The 19,040-nt window shown below is 42.8% G+C and overlaps 2 protein-coding genes and 1 long non-coding RNA gene across 5 annotated transcripts in view; 2 read left to right on the forward strand and 1 right to left on the reverse strand.

The window, feature by feature from the left end:
- Positions 1 to 10,517, forward strand: sh3yl1 (SH3 and SYLF domain containing 1). The gene is made up of 11 exons (XM_067500886.1): positions 1 to 307; positions 3,028 to 3,138; positions 3,499 to 3,612; positions 4,543 to 4,607; positions 5,027 to 5,139; positions 5,463 to 5,591; positions 5,939 to 6,083; positions 6,495 to 6,576; positions 6,676 to 6,747; positions 7,851 to 7,889; positions 8,277 to 10,517. Coding segments are annotated over exons 1-11 (1,080 nt in total). The 5' UTR covers positions 1 to 306; the 3' UTR covers positions 8,486 to 10,517.
- si:dkey-190l8.2 overlaps positions 10,507 to 19,040 on the reverse strand; it is a 19,426-nt gene continuing 10,892 nt past the window's right edge. For 2 of the 3 annotated variants that reach the window (XR_010914143.1, XR_010914142.1), the window contains exon 16: positions 18,170 to 18,677. Coding sequence is in view for 1 of the 3 variants with exons in the window: in XM_067500885.1 (XP_067356986.1) it covers positions 11,472 to 11,559; positions 13,235 to 13,486; positions 13,560 to 13,668; positions 14,468 to 14,679; positions 14,790 to 14,920; positions 15,126 to 15,228; positions 15,317 to 15,485; positions 16,186 to 16,340; positions 16,471 to 16,568; positions 17,430 to 17,636 (1,524 nt within the window). In the remaining 2 variants the exon portion in view is untranslated. Of the gene's footprint in view, positions 11,560 to 13,234; positions 13,487 to 13,559; positions 13,669 to 14,467; positions 14,680 to 14,789; positions 14,921 to 15,125; positions 15,229 to 15,316; positions 15,486 to 16,185; positions 16,341 to 16,470; positions 16,569 to 17,429; positions 18,678 to 19,040 lie in introns of those variants that run through there. The other variant, XM_067500885.1, reaches the window with a different exon arrangement.
- LOC137125439 (uncharacterized) overlaps positions 18,667 to 19,040 on the forward strand; it is a 6,084-nt gene continuing 5,710 nt past the window's right edge. The window contains exon 1 of the long non-coding RNA XR_010914144.1: positions 18,667 to 18,801. This is a non-coding gene — a long non-coding RNA (uncharacterized lncRNA). The remainder of the gene's footprint in view (positions 18,802 to 19,040) is intronic.

A 19,040-nucleotide genomic window follows, 5' to 3' on the forward strand; every position in this document is an offset into this window, starting at 1 on the left:
CAGCGCCTGAAAACACCTTAAACTCGTTTGTTCATCGCACCTGTCTGCGGCTGATGGTCACTTAGCTCATCCTGTCCTTCACCCGTTCAGATGCGCTCCATCCATCCATCCATCCGTTTTTTTATTTTATTTCCTTTTACCCGGCGTTTGTGCGCTTGAGTTATATGTATCCGGCAGCGCGCAGGCTGCCGGGAAATTAAGGTGAGTCGGAAGTTAAGTGACGAAGAAAAAAAAAAGGGTCCGGCTTCTCACCTGTGCACAGGTAACCTGCCAGAGAAAAGGAAGAAAAGGACGACGCGAAACAAGAGTAAGTTTTTAAAAGTGACTTATTGTTCTGCTGAAGAACCGATGAGTTCTGTTGCTGGTTCTGAGTTTAGTTTTTTGTCAGTTTTGGCTCATTTCTCTTGGTTCCTCGTGCTCTCAGTTTTCCAGTTTCACAGGATTTACCAGTTCTAGTTCTGTTTTTCACTCTGAGGCTCAGTGAGGTTTAACTCGCTGGATTATTTAACTAAAAAACTTCAGAAGTTAAGTTTGTTTGTAGTAGTTTGTGAAGAGGTTTTTTTTTAGTTTTTAATTTGAGAAGGTTCTAATGGTTCTAGACATTAAGGAGGAGGCTTTGCTGAACTTCTTTGAGGAAGTTGGAATCATCATCATCATCATTAATGGTGTTCACTGAATTTTGTCAATCTTTCTCAATGGAAACCAAACACTGAAGTAATCTGTGATGGACTTCGCACTGCTGTTTCCATGGCAACACTCTGTGCTGAACGTCTGATCACTCGTTAGTGTTACCGAGCTTCTATTAGCTGTCTCAGGGTTCTGGAGTTTGGCCTGTGATTGGATAAATAGTCATTTAACAGGGGCTTGTCATCGTCATGGCAACAGATGACGTCCTTCACTGGGATGGACCCGGTGTGGACGTTCGGTGTGAGGGAGTCGGCTGCTGCCCGGGTCATTTACACAAAGGAAAAGTGATTTTAAAAGGATTTTAATGTGTCCAGGAACCAGTCGGCCAACTTTTGTCTTTACATCCTCAGGTGTGTGTCACTGTTCCATGAGCTCATCAGCTGCCTAATGACCTATGGCCTAATGAGTCACAACACTGCATCGCAAAACAATTAGAATTAGAAAGACCAGTGGAACCTCTTTAACTTCTCCTACACTCTAAAAGACTGCAGTCCCACCAGCTACTAGAGGTGAAGTCAAACTGCTCAGTTACTGCCAAACCTTCACACCCAACATCAGAAACCTACAAAACACTAGAACCTCTTTAAAAAACACCAGAATCTCCTAATACACTTAGTAGATTCAAAATGACTGGAACCTCCTCACAGAGGACCAAAAAGACCATTTTCATTGAAGACCAACATCTCTGGAAACACATGATAAATGTATGAAAGATAATCTAAAATATCTGTAGAACTTTACGAAACCTCTCAGAAGTTGACTGGAGAACCCCATTAATGTTCATAGAAAATCTCTGTAGATCACTACACCTCCAAAAAAAAAAAAAAGAAATCTCACTAGAACCTAAAAGCCTAACAGAAGTCCCTGGCTATTAGAAGTGGACCAAACCTAAATGGAACATCCTCAAAGATGACAAAACCTAAAAGATCATTAGAACATCCTCTAAGGCTACTGGAACCTGGAACAGGTACAGACCAGCACAACTTGGAAAATAGAACATAGCACTAGAATTTGATCATAAATCAACAGAATATTTTCTGCCACAGCCTGAAAGTCACTAGAACCTCATCAAATTAGAACAAATAATTAAACCAAAGCAGATGTCAAAGCAGATGTCTTACTGGGTGAAACTTTAAAGGTAATTGATCAGAAACCAATGAAATGGTGTCATTGTTTAATTTTTCAACATCATAGTTTTACATTTGATATCTTCATTCATAAACATAATATTCACGTAGAATTGCCCTGGATGTTGTCTGTCAGCTGGTGAAGTGGTGAAGCTGTGAGGACCAGAGGTCGGGAACTGTAGAGTCTGAAGGTGCAGCACCTCTTAGGCTCAGTCGCAGTTAGGGACCACGTTAGTTGGTTTGCTGGATTCACACTGGTCAAGTTTATGCTCGTGTACTGTGTGTACTTGTACTGCACTTTGGGTAAATATGTGTTGGCTCATCAAAGCTGAGAGTGAGGACTTGGTTGTGTGGATTGGACACACACAGAAATATGTTAATGTTTTTAAAATGTTTAGTGTGTTTTTATTTGTTGTTTCCATCTGAAAGCCTCTTACACACCTCATCAGTTTTGTCAAATAAAGGAGTAGCTCACCTTAACAGATGAGCAACTCCTTAACCTCGCAGAACCAAAGGAACTAGAGCCTCCACGCAGATGCTGAGAAATTTGGGTTAATGAGTAAGAACATGAAATGGGTTGTGAATAAGATGGAGCTCACACTGACAGAGAAACCAGCCGAGTGTGTGACCGAGAACAGATGCTCTTTTAGGTCTGGGGGCAGAGCCACACTCAGTCAATGCTCTAATTCCTGTATCTGAAACGGGGACAGGACCAGTCTGCCAGCATGCCTCCTGCTGCAGTCAGCACATTCCTAACACATGACACAGCAACACGCACCGACCTGAACGTCCCAGAGCCACAGCGCGCTGCCGCAGCACAAACCCCCCCCATCCCCCTCCGGCTGCATCGCACAGGACCATTCGTGTCCGGAAAAATCCACCAATCGATCAGCTGAATTAAATGTGTTTATTTTGGTTTCAAAGGATCCAATTGAGCAAACAGGAAGCCGCACTGGTGGAACCGAAACGCATGAAAAAGCAAAAATGTCAGCGGTTAAATGAGCAAAACACCCGGGTCAAACTACAGGGATTTGGCCATTGTGGTCAAATGGGATTTAAAATGAAAATTTGTCAGAACAAAACAAGCCACGCGAAGCTGAAATGTTATTAACATTTTATAGAAGGAAAAAAAAAACGCTGAAGTTGCTGGAGGCACATTATTGTTCAGGTCTACAAACGTTTTTAATCAAGTGGATAATTTGTGTGTTTGCAGTGAGTAACCCCATCCCGTCCAATCTGAAGTCCGAGGCCAAGAAGGCGGCCAAGATCCTGAGGGAGTTCACAGAGATCTCCAACAGGAACGGACCGGACAAACTCATCCCCCGTAAGATGAGACCAACCAGTCCTGTCCATTATTATGTCTGTCTCTGTCGGTGTCTTTCAGTCACCAACAAAATGGACCAACTGCTTGTAGTGTGTGGACTTGGCTGATACACACACACACACACACACACACACACACACACACACCAAAGTACAACAGCAGTGTGGATGTGACAAATAATAAGTCTCCCTTTAGAAAATCTGAGGATTTAAGGGAAGTAGGTAGAAAAACAAAGAATGAGAAGTAAAATGGTGAAAGGAAGCAAGTGATGGTTAAAGACAAGAATGAAATTATGTCATAAGATTCAGAAATACTGTGTGTGTGTGTGTGTGTGTGTGTGTGTGTGTGTGTGTGTTCCAGCTCATGTGATAGCAAAAGCCGAGGGTCTGGCCATCATCTCCGTCATCAAGGCCGGCTTCATGATCACCGCCAGAGGAGGCAGCGGCGTCGTCATCGCTCGACTGGCCGACAGACGTAAGGCCGCGCTCACCTGCTCTTTCATGCTTTCTCGTGCAGGAACGCCGTGTGTGAGGACGCTTCACGACCTGATGTTGCCTTTTGTGTGTGAAGACCATCGATGAAACGTCAGAATAGCGCCGCTCCATGCTGACCCTCAGTATCTAGCACACATTCCTGAGGGTGGTTTTTCCTCCAGTGACCTTAAGCTGGGGACATTTTTGTTTTGCTGTGGATGTGAGCAGACATTTCCTCAGATCTCCCTGCAGCAGCGCAGTGCAGTCATCTGATGTTTTTGGTTACAGATGTTGATTATCTCCTGGCAGTGTCAGATGAAAGACTTCAGTAGCAGTGGTGTGTTTGTGTTGTGGAGCCAAAACCCACCAAGGATCACATGGAGCGAGCTGAGCTGCCTCCACTTGTCTGCAGGCTTTTTGTGGGCTTTGGTTTAATTGATTAAAAGCTGCTTTTGTCTGTTTTTTAAAAATGAATAGCTTAATGGTTAATTGAATTAAATTTGAGTTGAAGCCTCGATTGCATGTACAAGTGATTCTGTGAAGCAAACAAAGAGCCACAGCTTCCAGCTTCTTTAATTTATGTTTTTCCATCAACATAATCTGAGTATTTTCGGGACAAAACACGATTTGAAGATGTCAGCTTAGTTTCTGAGATCAAAGTCTGCGATTAAAAGAGCAGTTCCACTGATGATGGAAACGCCAAGAATTTTTTTTTATGCCAAGTTTGGATAAAGGCAGTAGTGAGTCACATCAACATGGTGGTTTTGTTACAGATCAAGAAGAGTTTTTGCAAAAAAGGGAAAAAACAGAAAAAGCCATAAAAGGCATTGAATGCAGGCTTCATGCCTGACAGGAAAAATGAATGGGGGTTAAAAAAAAAAAAAAAGATCAGACTCCTAACAACACTTCTGTTTTTACTCTGTGGGTTCAGGTTGGTCTGCACCTTCTGCCATCGGCATTGCTGGTCTGGGAGGAGGCTTTGAGATCGGGGTGGAGGTGGGTGAACACAAACACAAATGCTTCAAACATTTCAAAAGATTTTGGTTTTATTGCAAAGAGATGAACAGGAACAGAGAAGAACACAAATGCAGATACGCTTCCTTGGGGTCCTGCAAATCTGCAAATGCAAAGAGAAACACTTCGGATCTTAACCTGCCCTTTATGATCCCTCCAGGTTTGACACCCTTAGGTTCATGTTCACACTTCTAAACAATTGGTGCAGTTAGGTCGGAAGGTTTTGGGGATGGTCGAAATCTCATTATTTACTTTAGCAGACTTTTAATAATTAAACCACTTAAATGTTTTAAAATGTGCCGGTTAAAATGTCTGATTGTCCCTGAATGCACCAGCAAGAAAAAAAACACCAGACGACATGAAATCAGTAAATTAAAGTTACTGTGCTGATCGACCCTCAGGTGTCAGACCTGGTCATCATCCTGAACCAGCGGCGGGCCATCGAAGCGTTCACCAAGGGCGGGAACCTGACTCTGGGCGGGAACTGCACGGTGGCCGTGGGACCTGTGGGCAGGTGAGCACCTGTCTGTCTGACTCTTTAATTGCCTGTGATTCTTTCTGCTGACGTAGATCAGCGCTTAGACGTTTGATGACAGGCTTTGTGTCTGCGAGCCCGGGGCACAAATCTTTCAGCAGCGGCAGACGTGGTTTACTTTAGCACACAGCTGATTGATGCGTTTGATGGTAATTTTAGAAAAAGGAGGGTGGTGTTGCTGCAGGGCCGTTCCACAGGTTTGTGTGTGTGTGTGTGTAACCATCATAAACTACTTTTAATTCATATTACTGAGGCCCCACTCTGTTCATTGTCTGAGGGTGTGAATATCTTGGTCTCTGCAGGAACGTGGAGGCTGACGTCGCTCTGCGCAGCACCACCGCCATCTTCACCTACTGCAGGTCCAGAGGTTTGTTTGCTGGGATTTCTCTGGAAGGATCCTACCTGATCGAACGCAAGGACACCAACCGCAAGTAAGGCACCTTCTTTCCTTGACGACTTCCATTTTACCTTCTCCACTTCCTTCACTGCCACCTTCTTCGTTCACCGCTCTGCCACACTACACTTTTCTACCTTTCTTTGCTTCTTTGACTCCTTTCCTTTACTATCTCCTTTCCTTCTTTCCTTCTTTACTGCTTTCTTCTCCTTTACCTTGACTTTTGTTCACTCTTCTACATTTTTCTTTGCTTCACTGCCTCTTTTCTGTATTGCTTTATTCCTCCTGTACTTTCCCCTCAAACAGGCCTCCACCTCTTCCCGCCTCAACTTCTGACCTTTGACCATTTTTATTTTTGTTTTCTTCCTGTTTGGGTTGTTGCAGGTTCTACTACCAAGACATTCGCGCTTCGGCCATTTTGAACGGCGATGTGGAGCCACCGTCCGAGTGCTGTGAACTTTACCACATCCTGGACGTCTACTCTGAGGCCTACACCACAGACTGGACCAGCAAGAACTTCAGCCCCAAGGTGGGAAACACCAAATAATGAATCTAAGTATTTCTGCCACTGGGCGGCACCAGAGTGATTCATTAAATTCTGTGGAAAAGGCTGCAGTGATTGATTTGTATAAAGTGGGTTATGCTTGTCAGGCAAAGCAGTCAGCTGGTTCTCAAACCACCTCCCATGTAGGCATCTTCAGGGGGGAACCTTCAAACTGGCTTCCTGTTTCTAATGGACACCTCAGGGTTCCGTCCTCTGCCCACTTCTAATTTCTCTTTATATAATTAGTTTTCAGTGCAAATGCGAAAGTGCAAAGTAAAAAAACTTCTGTAATATACAGAGACTTGCAACTTTAAATGGTGATATCAAGAAATATCAGGAGGAAATTAATCAAATAGCTTGAATAAGCTTTTGTTGTCCTTTTCTGTCTCTCTGCAGTCGTCTCTTCCTCCGTCCAGACCTCCAGCTCCACCCCAGCAGAGAGCAGCCCCCAGTTACCAGAGACCTCCACTGGACCCTGGTGAAACCTTTACTGACCATAGCTTTTTTTTTTTTTTTTACTACTTTGTATTGTACATGTAGGGTGACGTAAACAGTTTGTATGGATTTGTCTGCACAGGTGCAAGATCAGGTGGAGGAAGTAAAAACACTCTGTACCCGAGTGTCTCCGTCTATAAATCTGAAACCTCAGGTGACTTTTACTCATTTAAACACCCAAACAGCTACATCAGAGATGAAACACATTCTTTTACTGAGTCAGTGGTTCTTCACCACCTCCTAGTGCCTTTCTTTACCTCCTCCTTTCCTCATTGTCTCATTTTTGCCACCTCAACTAATTTTGTCTTTCATTACATCGTCTTGTCCCTTATTACCTCTTTCTTCATCACCCTCTTTTCTTTCGTCACTTTCTATTTCATTGTCTCTTTTTTCCTCCTTTCCTTTTCTCCCCTTTTCTTGTTTTTCTTCTTTTTCGACTGAAATGATAAATGGTCTGCACTCATACAGTGCTTTCTACCTAGCTGGGGATCGAACCAACAACCCTTGGAGTGGTTAGATGACCGCTCTACCTCCTGCACCACAGTCGTCCCAGACATCTTCTATTTTCATGTTTTTCATTCCTTGGTTACATCCTCTTTTCTTTGTCTTTTCCCTCCTTATGTCCACTTCATTTTTTATTTTATTTTTTTGTCTCCCCTCATCTGTCCTCGTTTACCTCGTCCTTTCCTGGTTCCTTTATTTGCTGTTTTACCACCTCCTTTGTGTCATTACCACCTTCTCTCATTCCTTTTTTGATTGAGGTCAGACTCTGAGATCAGTGTTTTCTCACCACACACAGTAAAAGTTTAAAGGTTAAGGTGTGTGTGTGTGTGTGTGTGTTCAGGTCTGTTATTAAGTCACAGCCTTGATGCCAGTATCAACATGCGCACTGACCCATTAATAATCTTGCAGCTGTTTGCTCTGTGTATGTGAGCTGTACATTAACAGGATGGAACTCTTACACACACACACACACACACACACACACACACACACACAGAGAAGCTTTAATCAGTTGAATTCTCTGCAGCTTGTTTTGATGCTGCAGCTTCCTCTAGTGTTCGCATCATGAAGTGCAGCTGCACCAAAACTGCACCTCACAGTGTGTTTTCTGTCCACGTTACATCATGACATTCAGAGTTCACTGAGTTAATGTAGGAGGGACAGAAAGTAGAAAAGTCTCGTTGTCTTGTTTTGTCTCATCAAACACTTTCAATGGAGAAAAGCTTACGTTATTTTTGTGTGTGTGTATTTCAGATCAGTTTCAGTTTGCCACCAGAAACTCTCAGAACTATGGTACGTCTACAAAAGTAACAAGTGTTTTATTATGTTGTTTTAGCAAATGCTAAATAGCATTGGATCTGGACAATATTGCTTTCATTCACACACACACTCACACAGCGATGGGGGAGCTGCTGTGCTTCAACACTCAGCGGGAGCAACTAAGTTGGGGTTCAGCGTCTTGCTCAAGGACACTTTGACATGGAATTGGAGAAGCTGGGGATCGAACAGACAACCCTGGGATTAGTGGACAACCCCTCTACCTCCAGAGCCACAGTCTAATCATTATGTATTTTGTGTAATTAATCCCTGGTACATATGACTTAACAAGTCTCTCAGCCTCCAGTCGCCTGCACTGTGCAGATATTTGTGATTTAAGGACATTTTTCTTTGTTCTTATAGGTGGGGGTTCATCAATGGGCGGTGCCAGCGGGCCGTTGGTTGTCACAGCAACCCACGCGTTCACGGGGCAGCAGCTCGGCGACCTGAGCTTCGTCCCCGGCGACCGAATCACCGTCATCACAAAGACAGACTCCCAGTACGACTGGTGGGAAGGTCAACTGGGCAACGGCCAGGTTGGAATCTTCCCCGCCAACTTTGTCACGTATTAGCTGCTGCCACACGGTGGTCCGAGAAAGGAACTGCTCTAGAAAGTACTTTTAAAGTTTTGGTGACTTTGTTGTTTTAAATTTAAGTTCTGACGAGTCAAAAAAAACGAAAAACTATCTAACTATTCTGAGTATTGATAAAACATTTAGCTTACTTTTCTTCCCAGAAATGAAAGCTGCCGCTCTCGGTGTGGTGGAGGACTTTTAGGATAAAAGACCAAATACTTTGGCTGCAAATACTCAGTTATTTATAGAATGAAATAAGAATTACTTAAGATTTATTTATTTTTCTTTTGCATTTTTCGGGTGACTTGTAGTCAAATGATTAGCCTAACTAGCCTATAATGAAAAGTTAAAAAAGTTTACCATGTTCAGTTATGATGCTTTTGTCCCTTTTAGTTAGAAATAATTAATTGAAAATGTTCCAGGAAAAAGTGACATTATTTCGAGGAAACCGATTAAAGTATGTGGCAATTCAAACCCTATAAATACACAGTAACAAGGATTTAACAACATTTTATAGCTGATAACGAGACAGTTTAGTTGTGAATTTGAAACAATCGTAACACTGGCAGTGCTGGTCTTCTGTAGATAAACACAATAAAAAGGGTGGGTTGTATTTTTTTTTTTTTTTTTTTTACTAATTTGAAGGATTAAATGTGAATGTGCCTGAAACAAATCTATGTTTATAAAAATTGTAAATAAAATCCAAAATGTCTGTAGAAAACACAAGTGTAAATAATATTACACACTTTACTTCACTAACTGTGACCAACCAAACAATGCGAACTGCAGAAGTTTTCTGTTTCTCTAAGAAAATTAAATGTTACCAGTGTTGTGTATTGTGGAGTTCGGGGACCATCCGAGCATCACAATCCTGACGCTAGCTGACACCGCTGGCTTTTTTGTTTATTAGTTTTTTCTTCTAGATGTAACATTTGTAATTGTATTCAAACGTAGGTTGAGCCCGTTGTGTTGCTTTCACAAAAATCTTTTCAGCACTTTTCAAAACACATGAAGGCCGTTTTACACTTGAGGGGACTGAACCGTATTATTAAACTCTCAGCTACACTTTCCGTTCCTATAACTTCACCTGAGAATCTGACGCCGTCTCCACCTTTGAAACGTCGGCCATGGGTGGTGTGAATCATTGGTCTATAGTTAATGTGTAATATTGATTTTGCACTGATCAGCCACAAAATTAATGCCAACTGCTGGTTTTCATAAAAAAATCCTGATTAACTAATAAATGCTGATGGATCATTTATGGGTTAAACACATGTCAGCACATAGTCTGTTCCACCTTTGACTCTTTCATTTTGTTAAATACTGTATATGTTTCGGCAAAATTACCATAATCAGTATTGTTTAAAATACTTAGTTTCTTAATGAAGTACGTTTACTTTTGTTCCTTAAGCAAAATGTACATAGTGTGCTCAGTACTTTTACTTGAGTAAAACATTAGTTACAATACTTGTACATCCTCTGCACACAGTGCATCACGTGTTGCTGTGTAGCTGTAGACCCCTCAGAGTGACCCTGCTGACCCTGGTACTTCATCACTTTATTTAGACCCATGGTATTAATGTTGTGGCTGATCGGTGTACGGCTTCTGGGATTGTTGTTAAATTTAAGACTGTGTGACAATCAAATTAAATGAAATATTTTTTTTAAACATTATATAAAATATTTTAGAAAGTGTAAACTGTGAACTTAATTCTCAGACGTGGACTGTTTTAAATTGTTCTCAAGGCTTTAAAACATGGAGAGTTTTTTTATATTACAAATTAAGAAAATGAGAACATGATCAAATTCAATTCAAAAGTTGCATTATTCCATGCTGGAATGTTTTCCTACACGTTTCTACTGTTTAAAATGTCCATCATTAAATCTGCAACTTTAAATCTGGTTACGATGTTCACACATTTTTAGTCTAGTTTCTTTTAAAGGTGTAGATTAAAGATGTTGCCTGATTTAACAGCTCAAATAGAAAAAAAAAGAAGAAAAATACTTGACATCTTCAGTTGTGTGCAGTTCCTTTATTGTCTTGCAGAAAACGCTGCAGCTGCAGGAATAAAATGTGACCCGATTGCTTTTCCTGCATCGCTGAACTGAAGAATACTGGAAAAAGTTTGGGCCAAAGGTTTGAATCCGTGTTTCTGCTTCACCTCAGTACTTTAATGAGGTGACACAGTTGCTGGTTTTACTTTTGCTCACTATCAGCTGCCCCTGACCCCCAGACTGAAAGAGACAAATGTCCTATGTCTCTTTAATCATCTTGTGTGTCTTTGCCTCCTTCTGAGGTCCCAGCATGTCATTCTCAGTCATTTTGTGTCTCCGCTGCTTTTGCAATCAAAATGAATAATTTTCTGTTTGATTCATACAAATCATTAAACAAACCTGCCTTTCTACTCGTAGATTAAATACCAGATCACGTTTCCTTTGAATTGTACACAATTTTCTTCTCACTTTTCATGATCCTAAATGTTCACAGGTTAGGTTTAGTTGATGGACCATCAGACTATTGCTCTGAGCAAAGCTGATGGTTTCATTATTTATTTTAAAAAGGCATCACGTCCGGTACATAGTTAAACAATGAGCAGTTTTTCCCAAATTAACATCTTGTTCACTGTTTTCTTCCATGTCAAGTACATTTGTTAACCTGGCGTTTAGCACTACAGCCGGCTTTGCGGGGCCACAACCAGAAGATAACTTGCCCTGTTTTGTATATCAGTACTTCACCAAGGAGGAAAAACAACGTTTCAGTTCAGTTTTTCAAACACACTATCATTAAACATGGGTGTAGTTCCCACTATCATCTGAGGGGGCGACATTCTCGACTTTCTGATTTAGCCTAAATGTTTAAATGTGATTTCAACTTCTTTCTTTTTGATTTGCTCCCACCTGCTTTTTTGGTCTTTACATAAAACCAGAACTAAAAGGAGAAATTAACTACCGGGAAAACAAACTACACCTCAGTGTGTGTGTTTTATATCAGTCCTGTGTGTGTGTTTGCTGCATCATCTTTCTCTGCAGAAGCCGTCTCTGGTTTTCGGGTTCGGCCTCTCCTCAGCTTCCTGAAAACACAAGCAAATTGGCATCAATCCACACGACTCACTTAGCAGCTGCTGATGTGGTGTTTGGATGTGATGTGGTTCAGAATCTCTGGCAGACACAGTAACATCTCCACTTCAGCTTCACGTGCTTCCCGCTGGGTACGTTTTGAATATGTGAGCTCAGCCTAAAGTCTGTGAAGGGTTTCTGAAGCTGAAAATCACAAAACAGTAGCACAGTATTGTGGCTGAATGTTTTTGGTGACAGCGGCTGATTCTGAGTTTCAAGACTGAAAGAAATTTGCAAAAGTGAACAATGACATTTGGGGCAAAAATTGATTTGAAAAATGTTTGTCGTGGCTGAACAATTTCAGCGGTAAAAGTTGGAATATTTCATGTAAATGTGAACGTTAATGCGTGAGGGAAAAAAGACGAACATTTCGAAACGGGCTCAATGTCGTAAACATGTAAGAAGTGTGGAAGTAAATCGGTGACTTATGAATGCTGACACACTAAACTTGCAGAAGCTTTATTCATTATTGGTTGTCTCAAAATGTTGTGTTCCTTCAGACACACAACCTAAACTACTGAGGAGTGTGAAGGCCTGTCACATGTCCCTTAGTTCATCCCCAAACCTTGACCCTGTTTGTTATTGAGTGATGTTAATATTAATAATTTACTTCAGTTCAGCTGAGCTCATCTTTTCTTTTGGTAATTGGTCAGAAGCAGCTCATCAGGATTCATGACGTCAAACAAATCATGCTCCTAAACTGCACAGAGGGAGGAAGTGTCAGTTGTGAAATGCATTATGGGTTTTGTTCATGAAGGACACTGATGTTTGGGGGAATAAAACCTCTCATTTGGTCGCAGACGCAAAGTCACAGGTGAAGCTCTGACTTTCGTCTGTATGTCAACATTCAAAATAACCACAATGTCCTTAAGGCTTAATCGCACAACTATCAAGTTTTTGACCTGCTTAAGCTCCTGGAGGACAGGTTGATCTGGTTTCACCAGAACGTTCCACTTTTGCTATGGGTGGCGCTGAAATATGTTGACTGACTCCAGGTTTTCATGGTCTGAATGAGCCGACGTTCAAAAAAAATAAGACAGTCCATCACCCCGAGGCCCTGGGACACCCAGGCTGAGACATGTCTGGCACAACGCAGCACATATACCTTCCATTTTACGCAGGGAAAGTGGAGTTTGAGTCCCGCAGCAGTGGATCCTGCTATAAAAAGAACCATAGATTCATCTGCTGAGCATGTTTCCGTGTGTATGGATGTAGATTTGGATTTTAACAGCCAGTATTTTTTACAGATCTCCGCAGTGTTTCCCGTAACATCTGTGTGCAGAGCTTACAAGCTGCAGCCTGGCAGTACGGTAAAATGTACCGCAGAATAAAGACAATAAAGACACGTCTCAGCCTGTGTCCCAGTGCCTCAAGGTGGTCACAGAAAGTGTGTGGAGGACAAAGAAAAGACTGAAAAGCTCTGGAAAGATAAGACAAAGCCTCAAGGCTGTAAATTTCACTGCTTTTCACACTGTGTCCTGTGAAGATAAACCAGGAAATTCATTTAAAATTACTCAAACTTGTAGTTTAGACCAGGAATCGGCGAACAATGTTTCATTAGATTTTGGTTTCTTCCAACATAAATGCCTCCGTACGGCACGTGCATAATAATGTTTGTGTTTTTCTCACCATGTCCTCCGTAGGCCCTTCAAAGTGAGCGCCGGGGGTCGCGGCTGCCTGTCACAGTCCTCCACTGAATCGGGGAGCGTGACCCCGCTGGTCTCGGGCAGCAGCAGGCACAGGCCGCAGCCCACGATTGGTCCGCTGCTGTACACAATCATGGCCGTCACTGTGATCGCGCCGCTGGGGCCGGTAGGGACGAGGGCGTTGGTCAGACAGCCGAGTCGGAAACACAGGTTGACCAGGGACATACACCGCTGCCTGAATGAGAATGACTTGATTACCATCGTATCTAGTGTTGTGAACCGCTGATGTGTGTGTGTGTGTTGTGTACCTGACCACAGTGGGGAACAGCTCGATGCTGTACAGTGTGGAGATGAAGATGGCTGTCAGGATGCAGAGTTTCCCCAGCAGAGCGAGACTCATCACAATCACCGGCTCACCTGCACATACAAACAGATATTACGGCAAAGTCCAGCTCAATGCGATGTTTCTGAAAGATGAATAGGGTTTAAACAGTATAGCTAGTTTAAAAGTGTATAAAACCATTAACTTTCTGGTGTTAAAAAAATTTTTTTTTAGCACGTTTAAGGTTTGATCATGTTGGAAAAGTGTCTCTAGTTTTTAAAATTAAAGGCAACATGCTAAAGCTACAATATTTAGCTAGTCATTTTAGTTAGCATGCTAATCATTTCAACACCATAAGGAATATGTATTTAATCTTAGCAAGTTAATGTCATATTACTGCATAACTTAGATTAAGTTGAGATTAATGCTTTTAGGACGTTAAAGTTAAGTCTTTTTTATAACATAAAAATAAAGCATGAGCCTGCGTTCGTGTTTACGATGTGTGTGCGAAAAAAGTTGCGTTCAAAAACTGGATGTAACAGTTTTCAGCATAATGTTGTTAGACTGTATCTTATATTTTAAACATGCTTAAGTGTCTTTCCATGGTAATATAATACATACATATCATATTTTAGACCCTTAGCATGTCATTCATCTGCTAGTATCCTAACATAACAACTATACTGACATTAGCTGTGGTCAACATTTTTGAATAATATTGTAATAACGTCTAATAATTGTTGTAATAATAACTATTAGTCTGTAGTAAATGATTAATGTCAGTCAACTCACGGCTACTACTAAACTGGCTCATGCAGTATAAATACTATGTAAAATACAGTAATAGTACGCAGCCTATGATTCAGAACAGCACTTATTCATTTCTCTCCTCACAGTAGTGACTGGACAGCAGCAAGGACACTAAGCAGGCCACTCCACTCAGGAACAGAGCGAGCATGCTGAGCGAACGCCGTCCCAGCCGGATCAGCGGGACCAGCAGGCAGGGAGCTTCTGACAGGCCCGAGAAGAACTGAGCGGCGTAAACGCCGACGCCAAACGAGCCGATGTTCATACAGATGCCAAAGTAAGTCAGTGCTGACGTCGCACTGCAGAATCACACAATCACCATAAACACATGTTCATACAGAAAGAAGACTTAACTCTAATGTCTGTTTCTATTTGTTCGTGGTATCTAAGCTCAGAGTGAGTGCGTCACCTCAGATAGCTCATGATAAACAGACGCAGCAGGATGGTCGGGTGTCTCAGATGGTGGATGCTGTGACGAGGAGCTTCCTCCTTCTGAACCTCAGTGGCCTTCTGCAAGTCCGACCAGACCGTGTCCAACAGCTACACATGCAGGGAAGCAGACACACACACACACAGTACTCAGCATATGAGATGAATTGATTAGATGAATAATTGCTGGTTTGTAACTTTCATAAGATTTGACAAAAGTAACAAGTGTCTTTCAACTAGAATTGAGTGTGTGTCTTTGTGTGTGTGTGTGTGTGTGTGTGTGTGCGTGCGTGCATGCGCACACATGGATGTTTACCAAGTCCAGACGCTGTTTATCTGCAGGACTGTTGCTACGATACCGGTCCAGCACATCATTCCTCCTCTTTAACGAAAGCCAGCGAGGGGACTCTGGAATTGAACTTGGAAGACAAAAATACAGTTTCTACAATCCAAGCAGACAGAAAGCCACAAAGCCGGACGGACGGACGGACGGACGTGTTCACTCACAAGTAGAGAGGCAAACAGATGAGCTGTGGCAAAGACAGCGACAGGTGCAGCTGTGTCCAGGTGGGGCTGAGCCAGGCCAGAGGAGCTCCGGCCATAGTCCCCAGACTGAAGCAGAACGGCAGGAAGGCCGGCGGCCAGAGCCGAGCAGCCGGGGGGGTCCACTCCACAGCTGCAATGCAAACACAGACACTTTTTAATGTGTGGTTTCTTTGTTAAAGAGACGGCTGGAGTGTAAAGGACCAGTTACTCCTAAAACAACAATTACACTGAAACTTAACACAATAATTTTACACCCTTCATTTCAGTCAGATTAGGACCAAGAGACGTGCTGAGCTCACACACAAATCAGCAAAAACACAACACATTAGCAGTATTACTCTTTACATGTAGACTTTTAACTGGGAAAGTGCTTTGGCAATGACAATGACCTTTCATTGATTACCACAGTCACAAGCACAAGTTAAATCCTGCAGGTATCTTTACCATCTGGTGTTTAGCCTGAAACTACTATGTCCTCAGACCAGCAGGTTTTGTGGGCTATAATGAGCTGGCTGCCTCTAGGAGCAGAAATGTGTCCTCTAAGCAGACATCAGCAGGGATCAGAGGTCAGGAAGCTGCTGGGAGTCGTCTTGCTTCATTAGCTCTGCACTGGTCAGCATTATTTGTGTCACATGGTCCAAAAAACCTCATCACGGTTCAACTGCTTCTTAAAGAAAACGACTCACTTTTTCTTTCTCCTCTCCCCTCAAGGAAGAATAAGAACCGTAAAATAGGTGAAAGTTTAGGAGGGAAAAGTTAATAAATCAACAAGCTCCGGTACAATGTCCCTTAGGTGCATCTTTCCTATTTAATGAATGTGTTGTTGTTACCCAGGCTGAAGGAGCAGATATTGATGCAGCAGCAGCAGACGCCCGTCAGGCAGCGCACAGCGAGGAAGACGAACGGCTGGGGAAGGACAGCGGGCACAAGGCCACAAAGAGCGTGCACGCACACGCACACCAGCAGCACCGGGCGCTTTCCATACCTGCACAAACACACCAGGAAAATGCTTTACGCGACCCATAAACATATTTCCCAGTCATTACATATGTGGAGAAGGATGATGAGCGAGTTACAGAGTATAATGTGTTATGCAAATGTTTTGTGCATCATACCGGTCAGATACTGCTCCTCCAAACAGAGATCCCAGCAGCAGACCAGCCATGAACATAGTCTGGCCATAGGACAACCACTCTGTCCAACCACACACTGACTGACACACACACACACACACACACAGACAGACATGAATGATTAAAGACAACATGTTACTCTTATAATAACCCTGGTTGGCTGTGACTGATACTGACACTGTGCGCACCTGGTTCCCTGGACCAGGACTTTCCTGTTTGAACACGCTTATGATATGTAAACAAAACTTTACATGGGATATGTGCACTGCTGGAAAATGATATAAGGTAAACAATGAAGGCTTCAAAGCTAAATTCTCCCTGCAAGATCAGGTAATAGTGCAGTGCAGGGAAAATGAACTTTCACAGTGAATGTCGCTAACATTTGTACGACGTGCAGATAAAGGACAAGATAGAAACATTTGAAATTTGAATGTTGTATCATATAGAAGTGCAACATTAAAACCGTTGCAATTAAGCCAGTTAACATTTAATTGATTTTTTTGTAGATGGTCAAAAACAGGAGTAACTGCAATTTTTCACCAAAACCGAGTCCAAAGATTTTCAATTTGCCCCGAAAACCCCCCAAAGTAGCACATAGCTGCATTGGGACCCTCGGATGTTTGGAACCCTTTGAATAAATTCACTTGTTCTTAGCTCTGAGCCACTGTGGTTTGTTAGCTGATCCTACTCACTGCAAGTTCCAGTTGTTGGCAGGTAAAAGTTGTTTGTGCATAGCTATAATGATACTGCACTAAGATGGCTGCCAGGGATTTCACAAGATTGTTCCATACGTCTTCCTTTAACCCCCGACAGCCCAGGAATGTGCATAAACTGGGATCTTAAAATGTGGCTGCTGTGTAACATGTTTTGGTGGGAGTTTTGGTTTAGAATCAGCCATATTCCGCCAATAAACGTAACTCTTTAAAGTGGCCATCACTCACATGTAGTTTCCCGCCCTGCGTCCACCAGTCCGCGGGCCGCGATTGGTTGGTCCCCACGTTCGACGGCAACATCCCGTCCGAAGCGTTGCCATGGGGACACGTGGCGGCGGCGGCAGCGGCCGCGAAAATGTCGAGGAAGAAGAGGAACGAGTTGAAGATGAAGACGAGAGAGAGGCGCCAGTACACGGAGAGCTGCAGCGGAGACATCAGCTCCTCCAGGGTCCGTGCAAACTTACTTCTTCAACTTCCTGGGATCCGACCGAAGCTCTTCAGATCCTGCCCATCTTGTTGGTCTTTCTCTGAGCAGAGAACGGCCTGTGTGTTGGGCCGTGTGTCCGAACAGCTGCAGCTGTCACCAGGATTGTTGGTCACTTGCCTCGCAGGGTTCATATTTAAAGTCAACTTTGCACCCCGCCTTCTTCTTCTTATAAGGCCTGGAAGGAGTGGGGTATTTTCAGGACAGGGGCAGCCTGACACCCCGTGGCCACCGAGGGTAAAGTCTGACTCCAGCGCTTTTTAGAAATGGCTGCTGCTGGGGATCCTGCTGTGGGAGGAGCAGTGTTTCCTAATCTGATCGAAGAAGGAGAAGAAGGAGAAGAAGGAGAATGCTGGCAACTAAATGTGGAAATAAAAAGCAGGAGAAATATAAGGATAAATGCACCTATTCAATTGGATGCACCTCGTGATTTTGAAAAAAATATGCACATTTTCCAACATTTTAATGTGAAATAATAATCAGCTTTCATTTTCAAGGTTTTATTTGATAAATAAATGATAAATGATGTAAAATAAACAGTGACGAGTTACAAAATTCAAAAAGAGCCAAATTATGCCCCAAAGCAGCAGTAAAGTCAAACTTTGAGAGCACATGTTTTAACCTGGACATATATGTGGTCAGACTCATCAAAACATGTCATCATAGATATAATGAATACATAATAAAAGTCCAGGTGAACACACAGACCGACCAAAAGTGCCACCTGTTACTTTGAGTAAAAGCCAAACTCTACATGTCAGACTGTGTTTGTCATCAACATGCTTCATAAGCTAATGTTTAACATGTTTATTCCCAGGTAGCGGCATCGTTTTAGAATTTGTCCGTGTCTATCGCGTGCTGCTTCCCGCTGCTCGGTGAACGTCCGTCGTCACCGTGGCCATAGCTGAGAGCGGCGTGGTGTAAGTGGAGGCCATGCTTTGTAACCCGGCCATCAGACAGCGCCAGCTGAAACGCAGAGCCATCCAAATGTTCTGCCAAACGAAGACACAGGGGAAACACAAAGAAAATCTGACTGATCTCTTTTTAACCACTGTTTTTAGACAGCAACACAGAGCACACAAGCCGAGCCGTGTTGGAGACTGACGGAGTTTCCCAGTGAGTAGAAGCAAATCATTGTTGGCTTTAATGTTTGTGCAGGGATCGTTCAAAGTTTTCTAAAGTTCTGCTGTAGTAGCACCCATTTCAAATACTATACAACACCAGTGTTACCAAACCAAACAGCTTTGTTCTATCAAGAAACTAGTCGCCTTCTCTCTTTATCTGTTTTGGCTGATAATGCGAAATCTCCTGCTATGCCTTGGGGTCAAAGGTCAGACTCACATTGCTCAGTCAGT

Source organism: Channa argus, chromosome 4, assembly GCF_033026475.1.
Source record: "Channa argus isolate prfri chromosome 4, Channa argus male v1.0, whole genome shotgun sequence".
NCBI lineage: Eukaryota > Metazoa > Chordata > Actinopteri > Anabantiformes > Channidae > Channa > Channa argus.